This window comes from Pelecanus crispus, chromosome 1 (genome assembly GCF_030463565.1).
Source record: "Pelecanus crispus isolate bPelCri1 chromosome 1, bPelCri1.pri, whole genome shotgun sequence".
Classification (NCBI taxonomy): domain Eukaryota; kingdom Metazoa; phylum Chordata; class Aves; order Pelecaniformes; family Pelecanidae; genus Pelecanus; species Pelecanus crispus.
The window spans coordinates 2,855,830-2,883,671 of NC_134643.1; the positions used below are offsets into that span (position 1 = coordinate 2,855,830).

At 40.2% G+C, this 27,842-nt stretch overlaps 1 protein-coding gene across 1 annotated transcript in view; it reads right to left on the reverse strand.

Annotated features, from left to right (window-relative positions):
• Positions 1–27,842, reverse strand: part of EXOC4 (exocyst complex component 4) — a 421,646-nt gene that overhangs the window by 355,883 nt on the left and 37,921 nt on the right. Inside the window, exons 4-7 of the mRNA XM_075720228.1 lie at positions 19,898–20,082; positions 17,621–17,727; positions 7,340–7,583; positions 251–428 (exon numbers count right to left, since the gene is read on the reverse strand). Of these exons, the coding sequence (XP_075576343.1) occupies positions 251–428; positions 7,340–7,583; positions 17,621–17,727; positions 19,898–20,082 (714 nt within the window). The remainder of the gene's footprint in view (positions 1–250; positions 429–7,339; positions 7,584–17,620; positions 17,728–19,897; positions 20,083–27,842) is intronic.

The following is a 27,842-nucleotide window of genomic DNA, read 5'->3' on the forward strand; positions in this document are numbered from 1 at the left end:
AGCTTCTGATAAATCACTTGGTAGGCAAAAGGAATCAACCTTTCCATCCACCATAAGGATGAATCCACAGAAATTTTTTGCCGATATTTAGGCTCTTTGGAGTTTAACAGTCTGTTATATTTGTGACCACTTACCAAAAATCAAGACAAATTCCAGCATAGCTGTCCCTTGAGTATGACAAGTATTCTCTGGTATTCTGGTTATAAAAGCTGTTTCAAGCTGAATATGTGCCTACCTGAAGGATTCTTACCTGCAAGACATCTTGGATCTTCACCCACACATCAACCATGTCATAGAGCTTGATATCACCATCATACTGGCTGCAAGGAGAGGCCACCGTTTGCTGAAGGTGTCCAAGGACCACAGAGTGCGCAGCAGCCACAGCGTTGAATTTGTCGAAGAGCAGCTCGAGCAGCTCCAGCAGTAACCTGTAAACCATCAAGACAAACTCCACTCAGTTTCCAGAAGACACCATAGGCATGCTATCAAGCAGCACATCAGAGCAGCTGGCCAGAAGTTAGAAGACTGTGACTTCATATACCCTGTTTTGTGGCATATGCTGCATGACAGCAGGGAGGTCACCTAGCTTCAAACCCTCTCTGGGCTTCGGGTGACTAACTTCAGCTGTTAGCAGCTCTGGTTTGGTACCTAAATACTTCTGAGGATCTTCCTTTTCGCTGTCTCCTCTATACCAGAGTTGTTCGCCTTTAATGTGTTCTACTTGGGCCACAGGAAAGACAGATGCATTAGTAATTACACAGTAACTACAGTTCAGTACCATGATATTACAGAACATTTTAAGTTCCCAGACAGAGCTGCAGACAGGGAGGGAGACTACCTGCTTTTTCTCCAGAAGAAAGAGTATAAATTCAAATAAATTGACTTACCCATACAAACAGAATACAAGATACTTATTTTTAATTATGAAATGAGTAGTATGGAAGGTTTTAAACACGAAAGATCAGAAAGCTAAAACATCAAGCCTCAACAACTGTGTCAGTTATCAAGATTCTACTACTACATGGAAGGTGCTACAGCTATAACCTCATCTAAATGTCCTACACTTTACCTGCTCCTATGGCTTCCCTACTGCCAAATTATTGTAATTAGCATACCTTTGCAAAGTCCTAAATATTTTGTGATAAGGCAATGACTCATCACATCTTTTATTATTTGGGAAAAGAAAAATTCTGATCAAGTTCACTGCCGCTTACTGAGCAATTCAAGTACACACGTAACCCCAGCAAAATGTGAAGATAACACTTCCCAAATCCATATGTTAGGCACTTTCTAGCTCTGACAGTCTCCATCACATTTAACTGCAGCAGCTTAGGAGTTAGCACATGCTTTCTGTGTCTACCCATCAGAAGTTGCTATCCCCAGAGCAGGACAGAAGATCTGCAGCAGAATCAGAGCTGCACCCACTCCTTAACCAGCACACTTCAGTCTTCTGTGTTAGTTAATCACCAATAAGGCATGCGTTCATGCCTCAGCCACTTCATTTCAGAGTGCCGAATATCTCCATCCATCCACTTTCGTCAGCTGTTTAAGCCAGCAGCTAGATAGTTAACTGGAGTAATTGAGAAGCTGTTGCACATCTGCGGCTGTTTCCACCAGACACTAACAGTGGCCTCGCATGATGTTGTGGCTAAAACCATCTACCTTAGCCTACAGCAATCCTAGACTGAACTTCTAGTCTGCAAAGGACAGAAGGTGGCTATTGTTGAAAAAAAAAAAATTACTATCAGCTTACTGTGTCTCATTTGTATACTACAACTTTACGTATAAATATATACACACAACATGATACAGCAATCTCTTGGGGATCTCATGTGAGCCATTCACATACCAATGATGTCAACCTTGGTAATGTTAGCTTAATGGTTGGACTGGATGATCTTAAAAGGTCTTTTCCAAACTAAACGATTCTATGATTCTACAACTACACAGCTCAAATGGTTAAGCAGAAGAGCACCTTGATGCAACAGAAAGAGCTATAGGATACGTCTTGGAGGGTACAGTGAGACATAGCAGAACAGGTCAAGTGGCCAGATGTAAGTCATATTCAAAATAAAGATATGTTTAGGAATCATGGTACTCTAAGAAACACAGGGCCATTAATATTGCCATACCTTAAGTGACTGTAGAACTAAGACACCTATGTAAGCAAAACAAAAGAAACTGGTATGTATATCCATTTTCTTCATAGTTAATAGCAGCAACAAATGCCTAAAGAAAAGTGTCATTGGTACTAAGAGAGAAAACACTGCTTTTTTTACAGGTCTTTACAAATTTAAGTAAGACACTGGCAGGGGATAAACAGAAGTATGCAGGACATGAGGGTAAAGACAGCACCAGACAAGACAGCTGTTATCAATATTAACAGTATTACATTTTCAATATGGGAAAGTCCAGTGTGGAAGAAAAGCCATTCTCCTCCATTTAGGCTTTGTACAAAGCTTAATAACTATACTGTCCAAGCGAAACTGAGCAGCTGCTACTCTGGAAAGACCTATACATCTTCCTCCTTCCCTAACTACCGTTAGCCCATCACCAATGTCATCGGTGAAGGAGACAGGACAATATGCAGATAAGGCTGCCTGAAAAACACCCTCCATCGCTGTTAAACATCATCTCCAACCCACTCCAAGACATGAGAGAGGCAACTATTGCTTCAACAGCCCCTAAGAGGTATGGAGAACTTCTCGTAGCAAGTGACAGAGAGGCAACTGGGGCGAGTGGCTGGTCAGCCAGAAGCCAGACAAAAACAGGAGGAAAACCAGATGGGGGAGAATTTGGATAGACAAGGAACTTCACGGTGGAGGAACTTACATACAGCCTTGGCTGAAATGCCAAAAAAGATAACATTATGGCAGCAAATTAATTATATACCACTGAGAAAATTTATCAGTGCAAGCTCAACTTCTACTAACATCCCATTACAAATGAAAATTTAGTTATCTCTATACCTCCTTGCTGCCCCAGGAAAGTACAATTTTGCAGAACCAAACCAGCTGGAAAGTTTGACAAATTAATTTTTATTGTCCCTACGTGAGCGTGACCTCACATTATCAACTTGTTTATAGAGCCATTACTAAAATAATATTATACTGAACAGAATTATTTGGTTTTAAATTCCAATGTCTTCCTATTCTCATGTTACAGACTGATAGACATGAAATCACACCCAATCCACGTTCTTCGGTGGTGCTAACTACCACCCCATTACATTTTCCATTCTCAGCTAATGTCATATTTCCACATCTCCCTGTTTTCAAATTAGCCAGCACCTCTTATCTTAATTTTCTGTTCTCTAAAAGTCTTCTAAAGCTGTCAGGTCATTTTTGAAACAAGGTGACCCAAAAGAGACACAGACACAGTCCGTGTCAGACAGCCGACAAGACAAAACAGCATAAAATAATATGGCCTAGATTTTATGCATATGGGGTTGCAGCACCAAGTGACCTAAGCAGAACACATACAGAGAATGACAGGAGACTGGCTTAGGCAATTTGTCAAAGCAATCTCATAACCCCTTCACAGAGAAATATGGTAAATATGTGGAGAGACAGTGACACACACCCGGAAGCAACTCCTATTGTCCGGGCAATAACGGAGAATGAATTGATGCAGAGTGACTGCTGACACCTGAATAAGGTCACTAATGACAATTCATGCATTTCAGCAGCAGTAATGTCCCTTGCCTGGTCAGAGTGTTGGCGTGTATATAATTTCTGTATTTATTTTAAAGCCTCAAGATGAGGTAAAAAGCCAGAAGTGTATTGTGAACATGTAGGGAAAAGTGCATTGAATTCAATCAATAGGATTTAGTAGCAAAATTGTCAATATACCTCCTCTTCCTGGGCCGGATTTTCAACTAAAAGATAAGGCAGTATATCCCCACCAAAATCCTGTCCCATAAATCTGGCCCTCAAATAGGCATATGTCCACATTATTATTATTCTAAATTCAACAACCTTCCATAATTCAGAAGAGACCCACAGGTTCATTAAGATAAAGCAGTACCCCAAGCTAACGCAACATGGCCTCTTCTACAATACCTTGTCCTCCACACCCCAAGATACATATTTCTAAACATGCAAGTACTAAGCATGCTCTAATGAGCCTCTCATTAAGGATAAGTCAATGGCAGTTTGCACATTTAAGCCCTTTTTCATAAACTTGTTCCAAACACAGACATCTAAAAATTTTAGAGAACTTACTTAGACTTTAAAGAAAAGGCCACTTAAATTAAAGCCAAGGTCAGCTGCAACCAGGTGAGATTAAAGCATAGTTTTCAAAATTATCTTCCACCAGTGACAGGGAACTACTAGGAACCTACTACTGTCCCTCACCAGGTTTTACTATCTTCCTATCATTCACATTTCATGAGGATAAGGGCACATTAGTAAAGAGGGTTTATTTTCATAGCAAAGCATCTGACAGGCAAAGACGTTCTGTCTAGTTAGGCCTATTTGAAGTTCATTATCCTACATGACTGCATCCACGTTGCATGTTTTAGGAAACCTAAAACTCAGTTGTATTACAAAGCCACGCAAGTCTTTTCTTTGTGACCCCACTAGTGAAAAATATCCTTCTGCCATTATGTGGAGGTCCTTAGCCAGGCTAGTGTCATCTTCAGCAAATGAGCCCCTCCAATTTCACACCAACTCTCTATCCAGCTAGACCCGAGTGCTCAAATCAAAGGACAATACACCCATGACAGAATGGGCCACACATTATCACCACAGTAATCACTGCTCACTCTCATGTATGTGCTAGTTAACAAGCCCAAAATAAAGCACCTTGTATAGCATGGACAAGACTTGCTCCTGGCATGCTTACAGGAATAGACTTCATGAAGCTCTGAAGAGCTGACCCAAGAGCCCGCTGCCTGTTGGCTCTATGAAGAGAGCACCCAGAGGGGCATAAAAGACATCATTACTCTCTGGGAGCTAATTGCTTTAGAGTCATAACAAAAAAAAAAATTTTGGGAGCAATTAATAGTGTTTTTATACACAAATGTAAAAGGTGGCCACACAATATGGAAAAGCTTACCAGGTAAGGAGGCAAAAGGGAGTCAAACTGAAAAAAAAAAAACAACAACAAAAAAAAGACAAATGCAAGATCAGTGCCTGATCTGTTGAGAGTCAAATGACCGTTATCAGGCCTGCAACTTTCCTGGCCAGGTTCTAGAAATTATTTCTCTCTCGTACAATGACAAAGGGCTCTACATAATTGTTATATGGGGTCCCAAAAGAAATTGCACCAGAACCTCCATGAGCAGATTATCAGCCTCATCCTCAACTGGAAGGAAATGCCATCCTTTTCATATGGAAAAAAATAAGAGCCAACCTTTGAGAGCCACCACACCACACAGGGATGAAGAAATGCATATAACTCGTTCTGCGCATACCAAACGAGCCGTGCGGAACTTGTCCAGCAGAAGGTTCAATCTACAGCCTCAGACCCTGTCGTCTTATTAGTCATTTTATTTGCCAGAAGTTAGAGTTTTTATAGATACCTTTTAAAGTACAGTAGCTGAATACAGGCATTGAGCTCAGTGATAGAGACGAAGAGGCATCCAAGTGTGACTAGTTTTAAGGTGAACTGAAAAACATTTTGCTCACTGAATCCTGAGGTCAAGTAAGCATTGTGGCTGACAGCCTAATGAATAGTTAAGCAGCTTCGGGTGCTGCACCGTGCTCAAATTTGGGGTCTTACAGAGCTCTCTTGAAATAGGAGGACCATGTTGTTCAGATTTATTTTTTTCCTTGACAGCAGGAAAGTCACTTAGTTTTGATTTAAAACTGTAGCTAATTTACGGGGCGGTATACCTTTCCATAGTGTAATTTATTCTTTTCAATATAAATGAATTCACCTGCTTGTTGTAAACTTCACATGCGATTTAGGTGTAGAATCAGTTCTAATTATCTCCTTCAACAAGAATTCACGACACTTTCCACAGCTCTAAAATATAAGCATCTTAAAGGTTCACAAACACCTACTAAACACATGCCAAAACCCACTACACTTGTCTGTACCTTAACCCAACCCTCTGGGCAGGTTAATGTCATTAAAATATGATCTGATCCAATTTATCACTTTCAATGGACAACCAGGAGCCATACAACCTCTCAAGATTGATTCATAAAACAAGCACCAAGCATATGCTATGCTCCATCTTGGCATCAGAAACTAAAATTCTGCCTTCCGACCCACCGAAAAAGCTTGCTGCAATTTCACCGAGTTATCAATATGATAACTCTATGAATTCTTCAAAATAGAATCGTTTCCACAGCAGTGATAATGATAGGAATTAAAAAAGAAGTCTTTATCAAGCTGACGTTTTTCTTGGGAGTGATTTTCCACTACAAATATTACATATAATGAAGACACACATTTTTGTTTTCATTCTTTTCCACTATTAATTCCCTTTGGACAGAGATCTTTAAAATATGCAGTATCACAAATTAATATTTCAGCTAGATGTGGTAGCCAGCCCTTACAGAGTTCTATTTTCCAAAGAACAGGTCTAGTGAATCCCGAAGAACAGCAGAAACATAGTTCTCGGTTGGCTTCCACACCTTGATATTAATGTAAATGGGGCTGTAAACCAATTAGAAACTTGGCCATATATTTACTGATATAATTAGCTCCATATATGATTTCAAACCTTTGCACCTGCATCGGCTTAATTGGACTCTGCTACACTTGAAATAAATAACTGAGCTGAATCTTCTCTTTTCAAGTCATATTACATAAAATTTCTTTGGCATCAGCACCAGTATAAAGCCATGATTCAGTGCAATACAAGAAGATAGTACTTGTTTTGGCACCGAGTATTCTTTACACCATACATACTAGCAATCTGAGACAGCATTACAATTCAATCTGTTGTAAAGCTGCTTAAAACGAAAGGTTAGATTAAAAAAAATAAAATAAAAATCAAGTGCTTAACATTATGTACCTCTTGCTAGTTAAATAATGCTGGCTTCTACTGTGCTTCCAACCCTCAAATCTGCTTTTCAAACATCTGTTTAGCCAAAAGATTCTCTTCTAGGGCCAGACACTGAAGCATCTCCGTTTCCCACATCTTTAGCTGAGAAGCAACAATGCCTCTCCTTTCTGAATACATTTCTCAAATTCCCAAGCCTTTCAGGTGTTCAAGGCACATCAGTCTTTCAGTGAGACACAGGCGTTTCTGAAAATGTTACCATTTCGGATCCCTCCTACTGCAAAAACATTATTGTCATTCCTTCAAATTGACATGAACAGATATGACACCCTTCTCCAGGCTTGTGCAGTAATCAAGGTTCAGCAGTTGAAATATCCTTACCTAGGCTGATTCTCCTGGGACAGATTCTCCCCTCTCTGGTAACCATTGTCCGCCACTTGCGTTGTGGACCGCTTAACAATCTGCTTGAGCTCTTGTTCTAAGCGATCCTGGATGGCTTTCACTGTTTCAGGGATTTTTTTCAGCTTGGCCAGCCCTTTGATGAGTATGCCCATGAAGACAGTGCTGTTCTCCTCTGGATCCAGTTCCACATCATCTTTCACTTCCAGAAGACTGGTTTCTCGCACTGGAATAGATTTAAAAAGGCATAATCCAAGATTTAAATTATTAAAACCAACACTTAGTGCCATGCAGAAGCAGCATATTAACTCCTTTGCCTTCACAGAACTCCCACCACTTTGAGCAACCAAGGAATAAACAAGGAAACCAGCAACAGTCAGGTTTTGGGGGGAAGCAGTGGGTATTTCCGTTTGCTAAAGGGGGGTCCCTATACATAAACGCAACAGCTGCGCACTTGATTGATTCAGAAACCGAGATCATGGTACAAATTACATATTAGTTAGGAAACAGAGTAAGTCTGGTGCAACTAAGATATCCATAAATGAGAAGGTATTGTATCACTACAACTCCCCTGAATGAGTTTGAAGGCGCTAAAAGCCCTAAATTTCTAACCCAGCTGTTTTTCTTCACTATATTCTTCACAGGAGAGAAATTTTCATTATAAACACTATCAAGCTTAACAGACTTCTGATGAATTCCGCAAAGTTTACACTGCCAAAATGAATGATTATTTGATGTTATCCTATTCTGCTTTATTACGTCTGTCAAGGGGTTGATGAAGTTACTCAAATATTTTAGCAAGGCTTCTAGAAAGGAAAAGCTAGAAGAATTAGAGAGGACATTGTGAATACAGTCCTCCTGAAGTAACAGGGATTGCACGGGGAGAAATTCTGTTGCTATGCGACAAGGAAGAGAAAGGCAAAAGGTACTATGCTTGTTTTAAGTATGTTCATTAATCAGTATTTAATTTACAGATAACACCAAGCAACAACAAAAGGATGTCTCTTAAAGACTGGATGAAACATTTAATAAATATATCAAACACTTATGTGAAGTAAGTATCTTCAAGGCAAACTCAACTAAAGCATCTTGGAAGTCCTACAGTCATGCGGCTTGTTAACAGCCAGAGTGGCAGTACACGGACAAACGGCACTAAAGTATACAGCTGAAGCTATGCCATCCACCATACCATATCCTTGCGCAGAAATTAAAACCTGATGGCTGTTTCATCTTACTGGTACTGAACTCTGATACGGGCTGTTGGATGACAGATGACTCCTGTGGTTTCTAGCTCTCAACAGATTTTTTTTTTTTTACTTAAATCAAAACTTGTCCAAGAACCTGAATAAATGTCAAAAGATCCACCAGAAGGATTTAAATGACATGGCAGAAATGAAAAATGGCATGTCACATGTAGCATGCAGCCCTGTACTGTCTAAAGCTATGACACTCTGAACGGAAGAGCATCAGCACCGCGTTGTTAGCACAACATCAAGAAAACAATGTCCCAAAGAGCCCTTAAGGTGCCACTTTATAAATAGCATCATGATAAACAGATAACACTTATTTCAGTGTCAGTTTACACCAACCTCCACAACAGAGATTGTTCCCTTCCGTCAGTGTAATCCCAAACACGGCACCTCTAGCTCAAACCAAACTCACCGTTCACACGCTCCTGCATTTCAACCTAGAGCACCAGCAACACTGCTAGGTAAGAGCGAGGCGAGAATGGATCCTGTGAGGTCATCACACATCATAATGGAGAATGACATCAGGTTTTAAGTAATCAACATCAGGGGGATCAAATAGCGCTTTTTTACTCTCTCTCTCACACGCTTTTTTCCAAATTAAAGTCTATTTAAACTTGTAATTTGGGCAAGTTATGGGGTTAGCTTAGACAAACACCTAGAAACACCCAGAATGCATTGTTGTTTTGTTTTTTTTTAAAAAAAGCAAGGATTATATAGGAGATACTTCAAACACACATAAGCAATAATACCAATTAGACGTTAACAACCAGATGCACACATATTTCTGTTCAAAGCTCTCATCTATCGCACACCTTTCAACCCACAAGGCTGCAAAGCACTTTGTGCGCCGCGTACATGGTCTACCCACTTTGTTAATGCTACTTGTTATTCTCAAAAAAACACAGCATGCCAGGCACAAACACAGAAAATGAGCTCTTTGGAACAAGAGCTGTGGAAAAGACAACACTGGAAATGCTAGAGGAAGAAAGGTTTTAACTTACCGTTTTTAAAAAAAAAACAAAAAAAACCCCACACACAAGTATCTTGTTGCTCCGAGTTTTAATGCAAAGATTTCACAGCCTAAGCAACCTTTCAGAGGACAGGTCCCCATCATTACGCTGCAGCCCCTTTGTAAGCAGGCTGTAAATTATTCTTAATATCACACAATGAAAACCCAAGAGGGAGGAAATACTGCTGTATCCAAATGTGAGGACAGCATTTAAGGGGACTAAAGGCAGCAATCTTGCTGAGAACTCTGCCAGCACACAAAGATGAACGCTCTTCCATTTTCAAAAGAGCAAACCAATTTTGAACACCCTCAAATAGCCAGGACATTGATTTACATCTCTTACAAACAACAACAAAGTGAATAGTTCAATATCTAGTAGCAACACACTGGTATATAAGTTTTGTTAGATCTTTTGATAAAACAGTAGGGACCGTGTTTCCTGCACATTCTGCCTATTAAACAGGTATCCTGGGTAGCTTTGGGGGCCCATTTATCTGCAAGATCTGACAAGATTCCAACCCCGGGCAACTGAAGATGTTCTTCTTTTCCTGCGTCTTCCCCACTTCAAACATCCTCTTCTGCCATTTAATGTCATCAAGGGGTTATTTGACCACAAAGCTTTGGCCCAGGAATGAGCCCCTCCTGTCCCCTACCTCTTCGAAAAAGGCATCAAAGTAGGCAGGCGTTTGTAAAGAAGTTCACCTTTAAAATCGCAATCCCACATGGTATTCTCTGTAGGTAGAGGAGCTCCACGGGTGAAGGAAGATGTCCCTACAGATCAGCTCTCAGAGCCAAAACCTTCATCTGTATTTACTCTTAAACCGAGAATATAAATGACTTTGTTATTCATTTGTATCAAGCCAAAAGCACAAGATTGTCCGAACCTGTTCCTAGCTTTCTACATTCACCAGTTTCTACCTGAAATGCTTCTGCAAAACATACGTCCCTTTAAATGGGTAAGATCATTGTTCACACCATAAGCGCTTGCTTCACGTAGAGAAGCCACAAAAAATTAAGGTATCCTATGGATGTTTGCAACAATTATTTTTACAAATTATTCTAAATTGTGGGTCTCCTATTCAGATTTGATTTAACCTCTTCTCCTTTGTGATTCATCAAAGAGAAGAAAAGACAAGGAAAACAAAGTCCTATTTTAATTAAAAACAGCTTCACTACATTCAAAAATAATACAGGTGGAAAACACCAAAGAAGAATTCCATAGGATTTCTTAAGTAATATCAAGTAGTAAATTTCTCCACCCTCCTTGGGAGCTTAACAAGTGAAGCGTGATGTGAGCAAATGAGTATTTTAAAATTTAAATTATTACAGTTGCAGCACTTCTCCACCATAATGAAGCCTTTAAACTTCAATTTGCAGTTTTATGCTAAAAAAACAGCTTCAACATTCTACTTTGTTGTCCCATCTCAGCTATCAACTCTTGTGTGTAGCGCCATGCAAACCAATAGAAATACTAGATGGCGTGAATTCTGATCGAGGATTTTCCAGATCAGTTTGACATATAGCTTGAAATGTTTTTAGCTAAACTGACCTCTTTGGAAACCAAAATTTCAGTATCACTTAATGATTTCAGGTGGTTTTCATGGTTTAATTCCATTCAAAGATGACATCAAATCACAGAATCATACAAAATGGTTGGAGTTGGAAGGGGCCTCCAGAGGCCATCTGGTCCAACCTCCCTGCTCAAGCAGGGCCACCCAGGGCCGGTTGCCCAGGACCGTGTCCAGATGGCTTCTAAGTATCTCCAAGGACAGAGGTGCCACAACCTCCCTGGGCAACCTGTGCCCGCGCTCGGTCACCCTCACAGCAAAAAAGCCTTTCCTGATGTTCGGAAGGAACCTCCCACGTTTCAGTTTGCACCCATTGCCTCTGGTCCTCTCACTGGGCACCACTGAACAGAGCCGGGCTCCGTCTTCTTTGCACCCTCCCTTCAGCTATTTACACACATTGGTAAGACCCCTCTTGAGCCTTCTCTTCTCCAGGCTGAGCAGTCCCAGCTCTCTCAGCCTTTCCTCATAGGACAGACACTCCAGGCCCCTCATCATCTTCATAACCCCTTGCTGGACTCTCTCCAGTTTGTCCATGTCTCTCGCACTGGGGAGCCCAGCACAGGACACAGCATTCCAGATACAGACTCACCAGTGCCGAGTAGAGGGGAAGGATCACCTCCCTTGACCTGCTGGCAATACTTTGTCTAATGCAGCCCAAGATACCTTCTGCCTTCTTTGCAGCAGGGGCACTGTGCTGGCTGCTCATGTTCAACTTGATGTCCGCCAGGACCCCCAGGTCCTTTTCTGCCAAGCTGCTTTCCAGCTTGGTGATCCCCAGGTGTCCCAGTGCCTGGAGTTGTTCTTCTCCAGGGGCAGGACTTTGTACTTCCTCTGGTTGAGCTTCATGAGGTTCCCGTCAGTCCATTTTTCCAGCCTGTCCAGGTCCCTCTGGATGGCAGCACAACCCTCTGGCATATCAGCCACTCCTCCCACTTTGGTGTCATCTGCAAACTTGCTGAGGGTACACTCAGCTCCAACATCCAGATCATTAATTAAGATCTTGAACAGGACTGAACCCAGTAGGACACCCCAGGGTACACTGCTAGTTACCAGCCTCCAACTAGACTTTGTGCCACTGCTCACCACCCTCTGCACCCGGCCATTGAGTCAGTTTTCGATCCACCTCACTGTCTGCTCATCCAGCCTGCACATCAACCATTTCTCTATTGGGATCTTATGGAAGACAGCGTCAGAGGCCTTACTGAAGAGCAGGTAGACAATATTCGCTGCTCTCCGTTCATCATTTCCTCCAGGCCAGTCATTTCATCATAGAAGTTTATCAAGTTGGTCAAGCATGAATTCACCTTGGTGAAGCCATGCTGACTACTCCTGATGATTTTCTTGTTCTAATGATCTCTGAAAACTGCTTATGAAGTGGAACATTTAAATATGGTTTCTCAAAAGCATCCCAAGACAACAACCTAAAGGAGTGATGATTTTGCCACATTGTCTAATGAAATATGCAGCCATTTTCAGAATTTTTCATCACTGAAGCAGTGCATCTGAAAATGCACAACTCTGTTTAAGCAGTCAAAAATCTACCCTCAGTTTAAATCACTAGGAAGTTGAATCATGTGCATCACTGATTCATCACCTCCATAGTCACAAAGGTGGAACTTTCCCTGACGGCTCCCTGGTTTGATGACGCCCTATAAAAACATCTGTTCCAAGTGATGATACCCTCATTTGTACAGTTCTGCCATTTCACAAGAAAGAAATCTGCTGCAAGAGGCATTTTAACAGCTCCAGTTTGATCCCCAGAAAAGCCAACGTTGATAACTCACTTAAGCAAAGCAGCTAAAGAAAAGACTCTTGGGTCTTGTTTTTCATTCCAATGAATGGTCAAAATTTGCTGCTACTCATTACAGAGGATTTCATTAGCTGTGTGCTTTTATGGGCAACCAGTAAAATTTAATGTACTGTTTTCCATAATTTATGTCCTTTCTGATTATACCCTTTCCACCTTCAATCCTTCTAGAGAAAAGGATGCAAGTTCGTGGTGCCCCAAAGGCATAATTTAAGATTTGAAGAAATGTCACCTGCTAGTTTCTGGTGCTGAATCCTTGTCCTGACCCATGCATCGAGACAATGAGCAACAAGTGGACAGTTATTTTAGAAATGGGTCCTTTAAAAATTTTCATTATTTTCATCTCTGTCTTACTACCAAGCCAAGAAGAAAATGGGTCTTGGAGATCAATAACCTCAAAGCCTCAAGGCAAATCTCCTCTTTATAAACTGTTGTTCACACAGTTCCATCTATAGTTTAAAGGATGTTAGTCTTTCAAAAACAGAGGCATTTTAATTTGACAAGGCCACTCTTTCAAATCCATTGTAACAACATTTTGTTCTGAGAAAACTGTACAAAGCAACTCTAAGCCACGTTCAAAATCCCCCTAATACACATAAGCATGAAAACTGAGTCTCCAAATGAAAAAAAAAAAGTGCACGGTAGTCAAATACTTTACACTGCGACCATGTGTAAGAACAACTAATGAAATTATACAGGAAGAGTGACTAAGCGTTACCTTTTTGGCTTTCATCACAAGGATCTAAAATTTCCTCATTTTTCCCTTCCCTTCCCCAAACACACACACAGATTACACACATCAGAACTTAGCATCAGGTCAGAACACGAACCACTAGTGAGGATCAGTGAGAGAAATCATGGTCCTGAAAAAACAGACACACAAAAAGTTACTTCATAGGCTTTCATGTTTATTGTGTAGTTGCAAACCTTTCTTGAACTGCAGGAACAGACTTCCTCTTAAACATCTTAGGTGCAAAAATTTGCCCCGAGATAAGAACAAACTCTGCTTTTTGTGCAGCACTGCCATGATAGTGGGAGAGAATCAGACTTGCCGCTGGATTCCCACAACCTTCTAATCAAGTCCTCAGTTGGATTTGTGCAAATGCAAAACAGCTAAACCAGGAAAACTCTGGTTCAGAGGGGATCATTTATTTTTCAGTACAAATGATAGAGAAAAATCACCCAGCTGGTGTCAGATCCTCAGGTGAGGTTAATAGGAAAAAAAAATCTTTTATGTATTTGTTGAGCATGTTTGAAGTAGAAGCAACTGTGACAACAAACAGAATGCCACAACGGCATTTTTAGAGCCATCTTTAAAATTGGACCCTAAAGCTCTGGCTCCTGCAGGTATTTTGCAGGGCCAAGTTCACAGGTCTCCACATGTTTTCACCTACACAGAAGTACTTGCGTTCCTGAAGAAACAGAGCCAGGAGCAGTAACCAGACTTGACGTTAGAAGCCATCATACTGCTTGGATCTAGAAGCTACATTTTTGTCTTAGAGCTGAGAAGTATGCGTCACTGAAGTATATTATCTGTTCAGCATAAAATCTACATATGCTATCCATAACAATATTAATTGTCACCACCTCAGCTCATCTTTGTTGGATTTCTAAAAAGTATTCTCAGAAATTTTTCAGGAAAGGGTGCTCTTGGGTTTGCTGTGTACTGGGTGAGCACATTTTATAGTTCCAGGAAGAGCCTGGCAACACGGGAACATTCATAAATACACTTCAGAGTACAGAAGGTTCAAGCAGAGAAATATAATTTGAAAGTGAATTTATTTCTCTGAACTGGCATGAAGGGAAAATTGTTACTGGTGAACTGCTGTACCTACAATCCTCAGGTGAACATTACTGAAGGTTTTATTTATTTTAAGTGTAGCAGGAACAGCTTTAATTTCCTTATAGAGATTCTACAGCACAAGGTAACACCTCCTTTGGGAAGTGAGTGCAGAAAGGACTCAAAATTTTGGCATGTTTGCTGAGATGGGTTGAATGAGTCAGTGCTTTGTAACGACATGCATTAATATGCACGGCCACTTTGTTTCATCAATAAAAAACTAAAGAACTTAAATGACTAAAGGCAGAAACAGCTTTCGTTATGCATACACATAAGTTTTAAATTCTCTGGTAGTTCCGCAGTCCTGGAAAAGGCTACTTTTAAATAAAATTATGTGGAAAAAATATACATAAGTACATTGTGCGCTTCAAGCAAAACCATATGCATAGTTTATGCTGATCAAATGTTTTCTATTATAATCTAGATCTTTCCCAGTCTGAGGGACACTTGCCCAGTGCTTCACTGAATGATACAGAGCATAACAAGGAGCCAGGTAAGACATTTTCTGGTGCACTGGGCATGAAGAGCAAGAACAGATCTGTGGAAACGAGAATTTTTAAGGCAGATTCTCAAGTGACCTGTACCAATTTACTAGAGTTGAGGATGAAGCCATCAGAGCCTTTGTTTTGAGGCATTTGGAGTGAAAAGAGAAATGCCAGTTTATGTTTACAAACAGCTTCATTCTTAGACCACTGCTCTGGTTCTTACCTGTTGCTTGTACCCTAGAGCCTTCATTCAAATATGGTATGAAATAACTGCTGATCAGGGCATGTTAGGACAAGTGATTTTGAACACTATCAACATTGCATCAAGCAAATAAAATTAGAACTTACTGATTTTTAGAAGTCTCAAATTAGTCAGAAAACGCTTATCTAGCTATGCTCCAGGACTGCTAGTACCACTTCTTGTTCTGCCATCACAAGTGATTAATAACACACCTTTTTCACTTCTTACACATACAAGCATTGGCTGGTATACTGTGGGGGGAGCCACCAAAACAAAAATGTTATTAGGTTATTCCTATTCAAAAACATAGCCTCACTACTTGTATAAGAAGAAATGTCTGAACAGCCCAGGTAAGCAAATCCCAAATCTCAATATTCTAACTGGAGCTAATACATTAAATAGGGGTCCCGTGTCCCGTTCTAAGTAAAAAAAAGGTAGAAAAGAGTCTTGGCCTCATCTCTGCCAAAAAAAATGGAATCAAACTACATATCTTCCACTTTGTTCCTTCCTTATAGGAGGGGCATCCTTCACATGTTGGTTTACCTTTCTATCTTAATGCACATCACTCATGCTTTCTAGAAGGTATGTTAGGAAAGTTTATAAACATCACTGTTGGATGGATAACCCAGGCTTACTTTCAATTCAGGAGAAGTTTTATCAAAATCTGGAATTTAGATTTGGTTCCAACCACAGCAAGATATGCAGTTTTGTTACTTTGAAACTGAAGTTGGTTATTTTTGGTTCTGCTCCTCAGAAGACTTCCGTAACTAACAACTCTGAGTCTATGTACTGGATGACACTGTTTATTCCTATATAACCTTGTTATCACACAAAGTCATATTCATGGTGGACAATACTGTCATGGATGATCACAGTCAGTTCAGTACAAGAACTATATACACTGAAAATCAGTGCAATACACTTGAACTGGGCACACTGGAGTTACTGCTCATGGAGCCCGGGGCTCTGAAAAAGCTGAATGCCTTTGGGACTTTGCTTTACAGGTAGAATTGCAGTAGTCCAGCATGAACACTAGAAATGCATCTACCTTTACAAACAGGTTTACAGTGGCTACAGCTAGGGAAAACACTTCTTGGCCAGCTTTGGATAACAACAAAGCTTTACCAACCTCAGCAGATGCCATGACAACTGGCTAGGCTCTGTAAGCCTTCAAAGGTGACAAGTGTCAACAAAATTCTTTTCAGAGCATCTTTAAGGATAATATTACACTAGCAATAAAAAAACAACTAAGGAAGACACTAAAGGTACTGAAAGAAGGATAGGATTTCCATTCTTCAGAAGGTACATCCCCTGTTGTCTATTCCCCATCATAAGGCGTGATGGGAGATCCCTATCAGCTCCATAACTTCAGACTTTTTTTTTCTTAGTATACAAAGGACTAATATTTCAGATGGAAAATAATGGCAGACACTATACAACTAACTCACTGAACTCACTGAAAAGTACAGCACTTTTAAAGACCCATACAAAAGCACCAATGAAACTCATTGCTCAGTGTTTGTTGTAGTAAACAGGTATACAAAGATCACTGCCAGATCATTCCTGTGTATAGATAAACCTTTAGTCAAAGTTACAAAGTTCCCACAAGGAAAAGCTTTGACCTTTTGGCTCCAACACAGCAAAAAAAACTTCTGCAACATCTACACATACCTGCCTGCCTACATTAAACAACGTAGAAGGGACCTCCATGCAAACTGAACTGACTGCAAATACCTCTTCTGCCTAAGATATCAAGAACATGATCAAGATCAGAACAGGCACAGAAAACTAAGTGTATTTAATTGAAGCTGATGGCAGGGGGAGGAGGGAGGAAGGATGATTTGCCAAAAAGAAAAATGCAGATATGGCCAAGTTCCACCCCTGGGCATACCACACACTCGTTTCATGACACTGCACAAATCACTTCCCAACTTTTTGTCTCAGGATCTCCCATCAGCAGCCATCCATGAAGAGGGGATGATATGCCTACTACTACTCCTGTAAAATCAGCTGAAAATCTACAACTTAATTCTGTGAGGAATGCATATGACTTAAATACTCACTGCTGGAGCTTCCAGGAGTACTGAACTGGGAAGTTTCAAGGAACTTTCGAGGCGTAGACAAGTTAGTAACATCCATAAGAGGTACAGGAGCATCTTTCACAAGGGAGCTGTGTGAGGGGAAAGAATTAAAGCAAACAGTTTACTATTATTTACAAACTTAGTTCACAACAAATAATCCAGTTATTTCTTAAATTTGTAAGCCTAAGCAATACATATACATAACACACAGTTTTGATACAACAGGTTTACAAAACCTAACTTAAAGCACAAGTCTACAGATGAATACAAGTGGGTATGTATATATACATATTTGAGTGAAAAGGGAAAAAGCCAAAAAAGCGATGATGGGGGAACACTGTCATATCAAAGACAAACCTTGGTATCCCAGCCTCTCTGAATTTAACAGCAGTCTAGACTTGCCTGACTGGTCACCGCAACATGATCAGGCCACAGGCATGTTGGAGCTTGCCATAGCACGTGATTATCTCCCAGCCATTTACTTCCAGCACAATTAACTAGTGCTAGCATGATGATAAATCAACATGGAATTGTTAAGATCTTTCTGGAAAATGACATATTGAGGAGAAGAGATGCTCTCATTTCCATGGCTTCTGTCAACTACTTCATCCTTCAAGCTTTTCTAGTTCCCACTAGAAGCCTCCACCCTTTTTCCTCCCCTTCAAATTCCTGTTCTGTGCACACCTACATGCATTGCTCTCAAATGAACCTTCTTAGTCAGAAAGGAAAGACTTCCTACTGGTCACTTTCATAATAAATTCACATAGTATTATTTGCCAAAAATGCGTCATGCTGCCCCAGTTGCATAATGAAAAGCATGAAGCTGGTTGTGGCAGGGGATGCAAGCAAGAAATCATTTTTAAAAGAAGTAGAGAAGGCTCCTATAATGGACTTCTGCATGTTCCCTTAGAGGTCAAAATGCTTATAGAAACCTGCTAAGACAAGGGCTAAGCTTACTATCCTGCATAAGACCATCTATACTCCCTGTACACCTACAATACCATACTTACAGGGATTAGCTATGCATTCCAGCTTAGCAGTGTTAGATGGAACACACTTAAAACCAATACGAGAAATTATTATAAACATTATTGCATCCCAGTCAACAGCCAGTCCAGAGCACCACACTAAAACAAAGCAACAAGACTGTCCTTGATGCAAGAGTTCATGTTATCAAATATCAGTGATGTGCAACAGGGAACGTGAAAAAAGATAGAAAACAAGAAAAAGATAAGGGTCCCTGTAGCAGTTGTACAAAACTGCAGTTAATTAGCAGTCACATAGTCTGGGTACACCAAAGCTTTGTGTCTGTTTTTAATTAAGAAGATGAGTAAGGAAGAGACTGATGACTTGCTAGCAACCCTTCTTCCTAGAAATTTCAACTTCAATCAACCCTTTATTTCATAAATTCATTTAATGTAACTTACTCTCTCTCTCCCCTTTTATTTTTGGTAAGCATTTTTTATTCCTTCTCATTATAAAATGCTAATTTACCTTTTCTCTGCACCTTTATCATACTCTGGCTCCCCTTTTGCTCCCTGCCCCTGTTTATTACCTCTCCCACTCTATAAAAGTTATCTTCCAATACCGTGTCTCTCTCTTCTAGCTACTATCTTTCTTCCTCCCCTCCCAACAACTCTATTGCCCTCAAACTTAGAATTCACAAAATTAGGAAAAAATAGCCAGGCACCTATACTTACGTTGAATTTCCACTGATCAGAGACACCAACCAGCTAAGAAGTTTCAACATCTTTAAAACACCTTAGAAACAACACAGCCAAGACACTGCTCAGGCACTTCAATATTGCAGCCTCGGGCTAGTAACCTAATGGTTAGAAGTTTTATTTTAAACCTCGGACATTTGCTAGAGAAGATGAGCAATTTTCCCCCCCTGTTCTTCCCTTTGCCTGACCTGAGCCTCATGATCATGACATTCGTAGGAAAGGTATATGCATCAGAGAAGCAAAAGAATGCTACAAGAAACTGACCTCCTCATAATTCTGTGGGAAGCAGCAAAAAGCCAACAGAATCACTAAGCAAACGTGAAAGAATGAGAACAGACTGTTCACAGGCTCAAAGGTGCATAAACATATTTGGAGTTTTTCAGCCATAAGCATGAGAAATTTGCTTGCCAAAAATTAAAGGTTGAGGTGTGAGTTGATGGCATTCTCCCAAGAAAGTCTCTACTTACGAAAGGGAGAATGTTGTCCTCTTCCCTCCCAGACCTGTTGCCCTCAGTTAGCATCACACCAAACCCACCTTATTCTCCCTTTCTCCTTGTTGCGTTGTCCTACTCGGTTAGTTGACTTGATGTAAAGATGACGGTGTAATTCGTCTATCAGGACTAAGTGCATGTTCATCTTCTTACTGTGGAGCTCCAGCCTCAGATCACTCAATCCCTCCACCTGAAGAAGGGGACCTTCCAAGGAGTCCACCGCTGACACCTGGAAGGAGAACACGTGACAGCTTTTAAAGGTCAATTCATTCATCTCTCAGGATTTTTCTCTTTCATTAGGGGAGTGTCTGAATACCATGATGATTCTATCCATAAACCCTTTTAAAGGGGAAAATATTTAAGTAGTATTTCTTTATTTCTATTCCTAAAAGAAAATGCAATATATAAAAAGGGTCCAATATCTGAACAACTCAAATTTAATGAGCAGTCTTCAACTATTTTGAGCATACGTATAAACCAAGTTAGTTAAAACACAGTTCATTAAATAAAAATCAAAGCACAGTTTATCACAAAATAAGAGGATTATTAAGTAGAAAAGTGTTAGAAAAAGATACTGACAATGATGTTTGATTGTCTTAATTCTTTTAATTACAGAAACACCAACAACACATTATTCCCAATTCTACAAGTGGGGAGCAAACAGCTTAAATTTTGTTTGCCTAAAGTGATGTCATGACATAGCTAAAAAAGCTTAGGAGACTTCATCTTCTAGCCTACATAGCTGCTCTGTCATGTAACTACACAATTTAAATGAACATAGCCATCAGATTAATGAAAACTATTGTTAGTGCAAAGGTACTTTTGAACTCTACAGAGTGTGGGGTTTTTTTAATGCTTGATTATTAAGGCTCAAATTAAGGAAAATAACTTTATACAAAGCAACGGAGGAACAGACAGGGATCTAGACATGCAAGAACGTAAACAGGCCATAGGTAACATTTCTCTGCCAATGCTCTTCAATAGTGACCAGCTGACATCCAGCAGGCACTAGACTGAGGAACCCAATCGCCATTTATAGCCTAAAACCAAATGTGGACAAAAGCCACCAGGAATGACAAATCAGTGCACAAAAGCAACGCTACCAATTTGCATCTCTCCCAATTTACTTGTTTTCCTAACTGTTTAACAGAGCACTTCCACAGTTACTAAAAAAAAAAAAAGGGGGCATCCCTCTGCAGTTTCCATAGTCTCAGTGCTGATGTTGTAAGAAACTAGACATAGCATGTTTTGCATACAGAAATTTAAAATTAATAAAAAAAACCCAAATCATTCCCTAATAACTGAAGATACTATTAGCGAAATAAGACACTTCCTTGCACTTCAGGATTTCAGTTTATAGCAAACCCGCTAAACATTAAAAATGAAAAGCAAAGAGATACAGTAAGTAGACAGCCAAGCTAAGGTCTGGTCCCTTAATACCAGTAAATATTAACTATACTGAAAGAACATCTACCAACAATGTATTACTTTGCCTCCAACTCAAGAATGACCCTGAGATAGCTTTAGGGCAGCGAGGCTTTTTAAATTAAGAGCAGTTTCTAAGAGGAAGCTGCACTTTTTTCCTTCCTCCTGAAATGTTTTGCCATGAAGTCCCTAACTATGAAATTCTTTTCTCTGCATGGGTGATGAGAGCCTGCAGTTGCTGCCAGTTTTTAGGCTAGGGCTCAGTCTTGAGAAAGAATTTGTCACAGTATTAATCACAGAGGACTGAACAGGCTCCTCCTAAGCCCACCAACACTGCAACTTCAACAGCATTTACGGGGTTCCTGTCACTTGACACAAAGCACTATTCCATCCTCTTTCTTCCCACTATCTATTTGTGAACAGTTACGGAAGTTTGGCCATAACACATCACAAAGCCACGCCACAGATGAAGCAAAAAACCAAATTTGCTTCTCCCCAAAGAGCTGACGTGCCAGAGTACGTACAAAGAGAGAAGGCTCAGCAGGCATGCAGACACAGCTTAGAAACCTTTGGCAGAAGCATAAGTGCTAATTTTTATCTTCTTCCTTTGGCTGGTAGAGATGTACCCCAAATTTCCCAATTCCAAAGGCGCTTTAATCCCCCCAGTCACTTCAGGGGAGTTACAGGCATTCATCACTGCCCTGAAAGCTGTCAGCAATTTCACCAAAGCAAGAACAAGATCAGGAACAACATTTGTCAAACTGAGAAGCTGAGAGATGAAAATGCAGTGAGGGAAGAACTGAAAGCAAGCAGGAAAATGACATTAGAAAGGTTCCGAGGCATCCAGGAAAAGTATTACCTAAAACACAAGCAACAAGAATTTAAAGCTTTCATCTCAGATCATTTGGTTCTATTTTTATCTTCCCAGTTCCTAAAAAGTTATTCTCAAAACTAATTAAGACCAACACACAGCTCTCCAACGTGTCTCTTGAGAAACAAATAGAACAGCCAATCGTTTATTGTACTTAAAAACAAAAAAAGAAAACCCCACACAACAACCCCCAAACCCCCGTGCTGTTATGCACTGAACTTTCTTCTTCTGGAAAAAGCTGCTTTTCTTTTTGGCGGGGTTTGTCCGGTGGTTTTTTTGATGGCCTTTCTGACACTTCATATTTGCAGTCAGACAAGCTGGAATTTACATCCTTGATAAATGCCACTTTCCCAGTGATTGAACTCTTCAGGTAAATAACACAGGCAAGTTCCAACATTACGCACACTTGGAGCCTTTTAACTTAAAGCACTTAAGGCAGCCCCGCTCCAGTAAAGCCTCACTTAACTACTGTTTGCTTTTCTGATATTTCATTTCCCATTACCACCAATTATCAAGACAGAGCGCAAGAGAAAAGCTTTCATGTTCAGAACAGTTTGGGTCTAGAAAGTAGCTAGGGGCTCAGTCCAAGTTGATGGAAGTCAAGGTGAAGTCTCCAATCGGTTTAGGTAGAAACAAGTATAGACATTATGTTAAAAAAGAAACCAAAAATTTTCCCTTCTGTAGTTTTACTTACAGAAAGATGATTTAAGCCCCGGCAACAAGCAAGCTATGAAGCAGCACCCTAGATTACATCTCAGAATACAAAATATGAGATTAAAACATTCATCTAATTTGTGTGCTCGATAACACACCACAGAACAGTAGCATAAGCAACTAAAATAATGCAAAGATGTCTACAAAGAATGCACAACATTAAAAATACACTACAGATAGATCTAACAATAGAGCTGTTAGAAGAAAAACCTTGACAAGCTTGTGTTTCACCCTACTATCCTGGGAAAGATCAGTCCTTAAAACTCATTTTCAGCAAATAACCACACTGTCATCACAAAGGCTTTGCTCTCCAGAAGCAGGGAGATTAAGAGCTACAGAGATGGATGGAGAAGGGGAAGCAGAAAGTGAATAGGAAGAGCAGTAATAATGACAACAGCTCTGTCGACTACTCGGAAACACAAGCACAAGTAGTTTACAATTGGCTTTATTTAAAATCCAAGTATCCATCTGGGCCATGTTAACAACATGGTCAACTATCTTGAGAAACAGTAAGGTTACAAGGGGACTTGGAAAATCACCACAGTGTGTCAGCTGAGAACACAGCCAACGCCACGTGCGGCCAAGAAAAATAGGGTGATTGCTGAGAGCAAGGCTAGAAAAAAATAAGACTTTTTTAATTGAATTCACAACAGGGACTATGTCTATCATTGGCAAAGTTTAGATCAAGACCAGAATTTTATGCCCCCACTCAGCTAGTAACACACCATCACTTGTATTATGCAAGAGACCCAAAATGTATGATAAAAATACGTTCAACTTTGAAGATCATAGAGATTTATTTACTGTTGTGTCATCACCTCATCACTCAACTTGGGTGTATCATTTCAACTAGTTGTTCTTAACCTTTTCTCATTTCAAACCCTGATATGCAAAAGGAGCTAGATGAGTGGGAGACAGGCTGCACAAAGCAGTAACAGGTCAGAGTACAACACAAATACTACTCTGCAAGAAAGTATTGCTGTTCCTCAAGTTAGCAGTGATTCCTCCAGTTACAGAACCTTAATTTAAGAGGAAAAACCCCTTATTTTTGGATTTCTATTTTTTATTGTGGATGCTGCTCCTCTACTTATGGTATAAAGATCAAGAAAAATATGCATTCTAGAAAGAAACCTAAGCGTTGGGGGTTGAATGTATTTATATTGCTAGCACCATTCCCAAACATCATAATCTTTTCACATTCTAAAAGGCAACTGTCTCCCTCCATTTTGAATGCTAAACTTAAAAAAAAAAATAGGGATTTTGTATTTAAATTGTATCTATTATTTTTCCACTCATTTATTACAAAGTTATCTGGAGTCCTCAGACAGAAGCCCTTCACTTCTAATTATTTGTATCATTTATTAGGATTTTAATTTTATTACTTTGAACAATTAAGAATAGAAAAACCTTACAAGCTAAAACATTTCCATATCGGTTTTAATATTTTCAGTATGTTATAGCCAGTTTGGGATTTTTTTCAGTTCACCAGCAGTGTTTTGAACACTCACTTCAGAAGCAGCAGTGCTGGGAAATTAGACAACTCTACATTTAGAGAAGTTGTGTAAGCCATCCTCTTGCCCACTGCTAGAACGACCCAGCTTCCCTGGTTGCTATCTTCCACCACATTCATCTCGACTTTACAGAGCTCATTGTACATCAAAATTAAAAGGCATTTGAGCCATCCAATATGCACTTGCCATTAAGGACAGCGGTGAGGCCAAAGGCTATCCACACCTACCAAAGAGCGATCTCAAATGCGCAACTGCGCAATCCCCGTATACTAGGATGAGAAATAAGTGTGGTAGCTCAGAAGCATGCCACGGTCACTGAATAAACACCGATGTGTAACAACAGCAAGCACAGACTTCAGCATTTTCTGTCAGAGCAAGTCAAAGAATTCTGGAAGTCAGGAATCGGTATTCATAGCACTGCTAGAATAACAGAGCGATCCAGCTTGGAAGGGACCTCCCGAGGTTTCCAGTCCAACAGCCTGCTCAAAGCAGGGCTAACTCAATGTTAGATCAGGCTGCTCAGGCCTCCAGTCAAGGTTCAAAAATCTGCAAGCGTGGAGGTTCACAGTCTCTCTGGTCTCTTGCTCCTGGTGTTTACCCCTTCTCATGGGGAAGAACTTTCTCCTTATGTCCAGCCAGCTTCTCCCACAGAAATTGTTGATGGTTGCCTCTCGTTTGTTTCCTGTGCACTTCTGAGAGGAGCCTGGCTCCATTTTTCCCTCTTAATTCTTTTAGATGGTCACAGACAGCAAAAGACTCTTTTCTGCAGGCTGAACACATCCAATTACTGCAGCAGCATCTTACACGTTGTGTGCTTCCAACCCCCACCACGCTGGGGGCTCTCCGCTGGCCTCACCCCCCGATGTTCCCTCTCCATGCAAGAACAGGTATGTACCTTTCTTGTAGAGGGGCCCCCAAAACTGGACGTGGTACTCCAGATGCAGCCCCACAAGTGCATAGTCACTTGCCTTGATCTGCGGGCTACGACCCTGCAAACACAGGATCGGGACACTGCGTGATTCGGCACAATACTGTGTTATCCAAAAGGTCTGCAAGGGAACCGAACTTTGTCTTCCCTGCGATTGCCACCCTGCACATGCACCGAGCTGAGGGTGCAATTTGCACACCACCCCTGCTTTTTGCTCCTTAGCCTCGCTGTGCTAAGCGTGTTGGATAATGAAGATTAAAGATGCCATAAAACATGCAACGGTATCACATCTAATTAGATTTTCTCCCCTTAGCTTAGACTAGATTTCCCAAGTAGTTACCTGGTTTTTAATACTCCTATTACCTACTGTGTGCTATTCATACTAACAAAAGGACTAATAGATGTAGAATTATACATAGAGGGGAAGAGTTATCACTACAAGTCTCTGGTTAAGACTGATAATGGAATAGCAGCCTTTTTCAGAGAACCTGAAAATTAGATGTACAGAAGAGAACATGGTTCAAGGGTCCAGAAAAAGCACCTGAGGGCCCTTCAAGCCTCTTTCTTACACCCGCCTGGTTTAGCTAAATGGAAATAAGTGATTCTTTTTTTTTCTGAGGGTGGGAGGTTGGGGGTAGGTAATGGCATTGTGTTTGAGTACCTGGACACAAAGATAATTATAGGTAAGAGAGCTTCCCAACATTTTTCTTTTGGCAGGGGTTGGGCTGCAGAGAGGACCTACAGCAAGAGAAAACAGCTGGAAGGTGAAACAACAGGCAAACATCTTGTTATTCTTCAAAAAGCTGATTTACCACAAGAAAATAGTACCAAAAGAAATGGTAGGTAATCACCCCCACCACCTTTTTTCTTTTCTTTTTTTTTAAACTCCAAAAGATGCCTGTCTCTCCCATTGAAAGCCATACTTAAATAAATACAAAATAACTGCATTTAGTCAAATAATAATAAAAATATTGGCCTGGATTACATAGAATTTAGATAATCTGATAGTTATTTCAGATGCTAAAATCTACTTATCTACTTATTATTGCACTTCTTATTACCCACAATAATAAGTAGTGACCCTTTAGAAAATAAGGATCAAAGAAATAAGCCTGAAAAAAGAGCTCTGCTTTGTATGAGCTAAAAATTGCAAGTTTATACAAAAATAACTGTGGCACCAGAACCATTATGCAGCTTGTTTAAAGGTCACAGTCATTTTATAGTAGTGCTTAATTGCCTTAAAAAGAAAATGTAACTAAACATTTGTGTATCATAACATCCAATTTGGAAGGTTTTAATTTAAGGTTCTAGATTCTTGTAAAACACAAGTACTAGCAAGATAGTTGTTAAAATTCTTCCTTCTTTCCTGACTTCGGCTAAAGTTTTCCAATCTGCTTGCAGTTAAACCTACACATTCCCTTAAAAGGTTTTTAAACAGTATTTTAGTTTACAAAAAAGCATTGTAAAATAGATGTGAAAAGAGAGGAACTTTTTTTTTTTTAAAATTCTAGACCTCCACAATCCTGGAAGTCTATGAGCAGAGATAAAATGAAAGCCCTCAGCTAGGTGCTTCTTCAGGGGGGAAAAAAAAAAAAAACAGAATAATGGTTGTTCAAACTAGAAAACTAAATGCTTTCTGTCTGGGATAGCAGCCTATTCTGAGTTCAGACAACAGATATGAAAACATGAACAAACAATTGAGAAAGGTTAAAAGAAAACAATGCGGTAGGTCACAATTTGAAGGAAAAAAAAGTCAAGTCATACACAAACACAGTATGACAAAAGGAAAAAAGCTGAACCCTCTGAATAAAACAGCAAATAAATAGCAGCAACCTAGAAGGTTTCAGCTGCCTTGCTGGATGAATAAAGACAATGCTGACATTTAAAAGGAGGAGAATTGATCTACTGCTTTTACAAGGAACTCGCTTTCAAAAGGTACAGGAAAGGAAAATGACTAAAAAATGGCTTAAATGTAGCCAGATCTAAACAAGCAGTTCACTGAATTCAATTTACACCTGACCTGTGCGAGATAAGGATCTAACCTGAAAAGTTTGTTTAAGAAACAGGAAAGTACACACACTCCAGCTGTTGGGATTTCACACCGGGCAAAAAGGCAGAATACCTACAAATGATGGTCTCTAGTCAAAGAATTTAACACATGATAAATTTAAGAACAGATGATGCATTAGAGAACTGATCTTCCAACCTTCCACCACCACAAATGTACCTAAAGGATCCTGAGTTACATGCGACAAGGAAGTTCCCAGTGGGTCATTTTGGTTTGGGGTGGCACGTGGCACCCCTGTTCCAACATATTTAAAGAAGCCAGCAACTGCAAGCAGCTGGAGACACACTCTTGGAGGGGGACCACTCAGGGACTGTGGCATGGGGGTGACCCATGCTGGCTCAGGGACACCCTTCAAAGGCACTGCAGTTTGCGGGTGAACCACGTGGGAGCAGGCACTCTAAGGAAAAGTGTAGCAGAGGAAAACCTGAAGAACCAGAGTGCTGCAGTGGAAGCCAGTAAGAAGCAGAGTAGC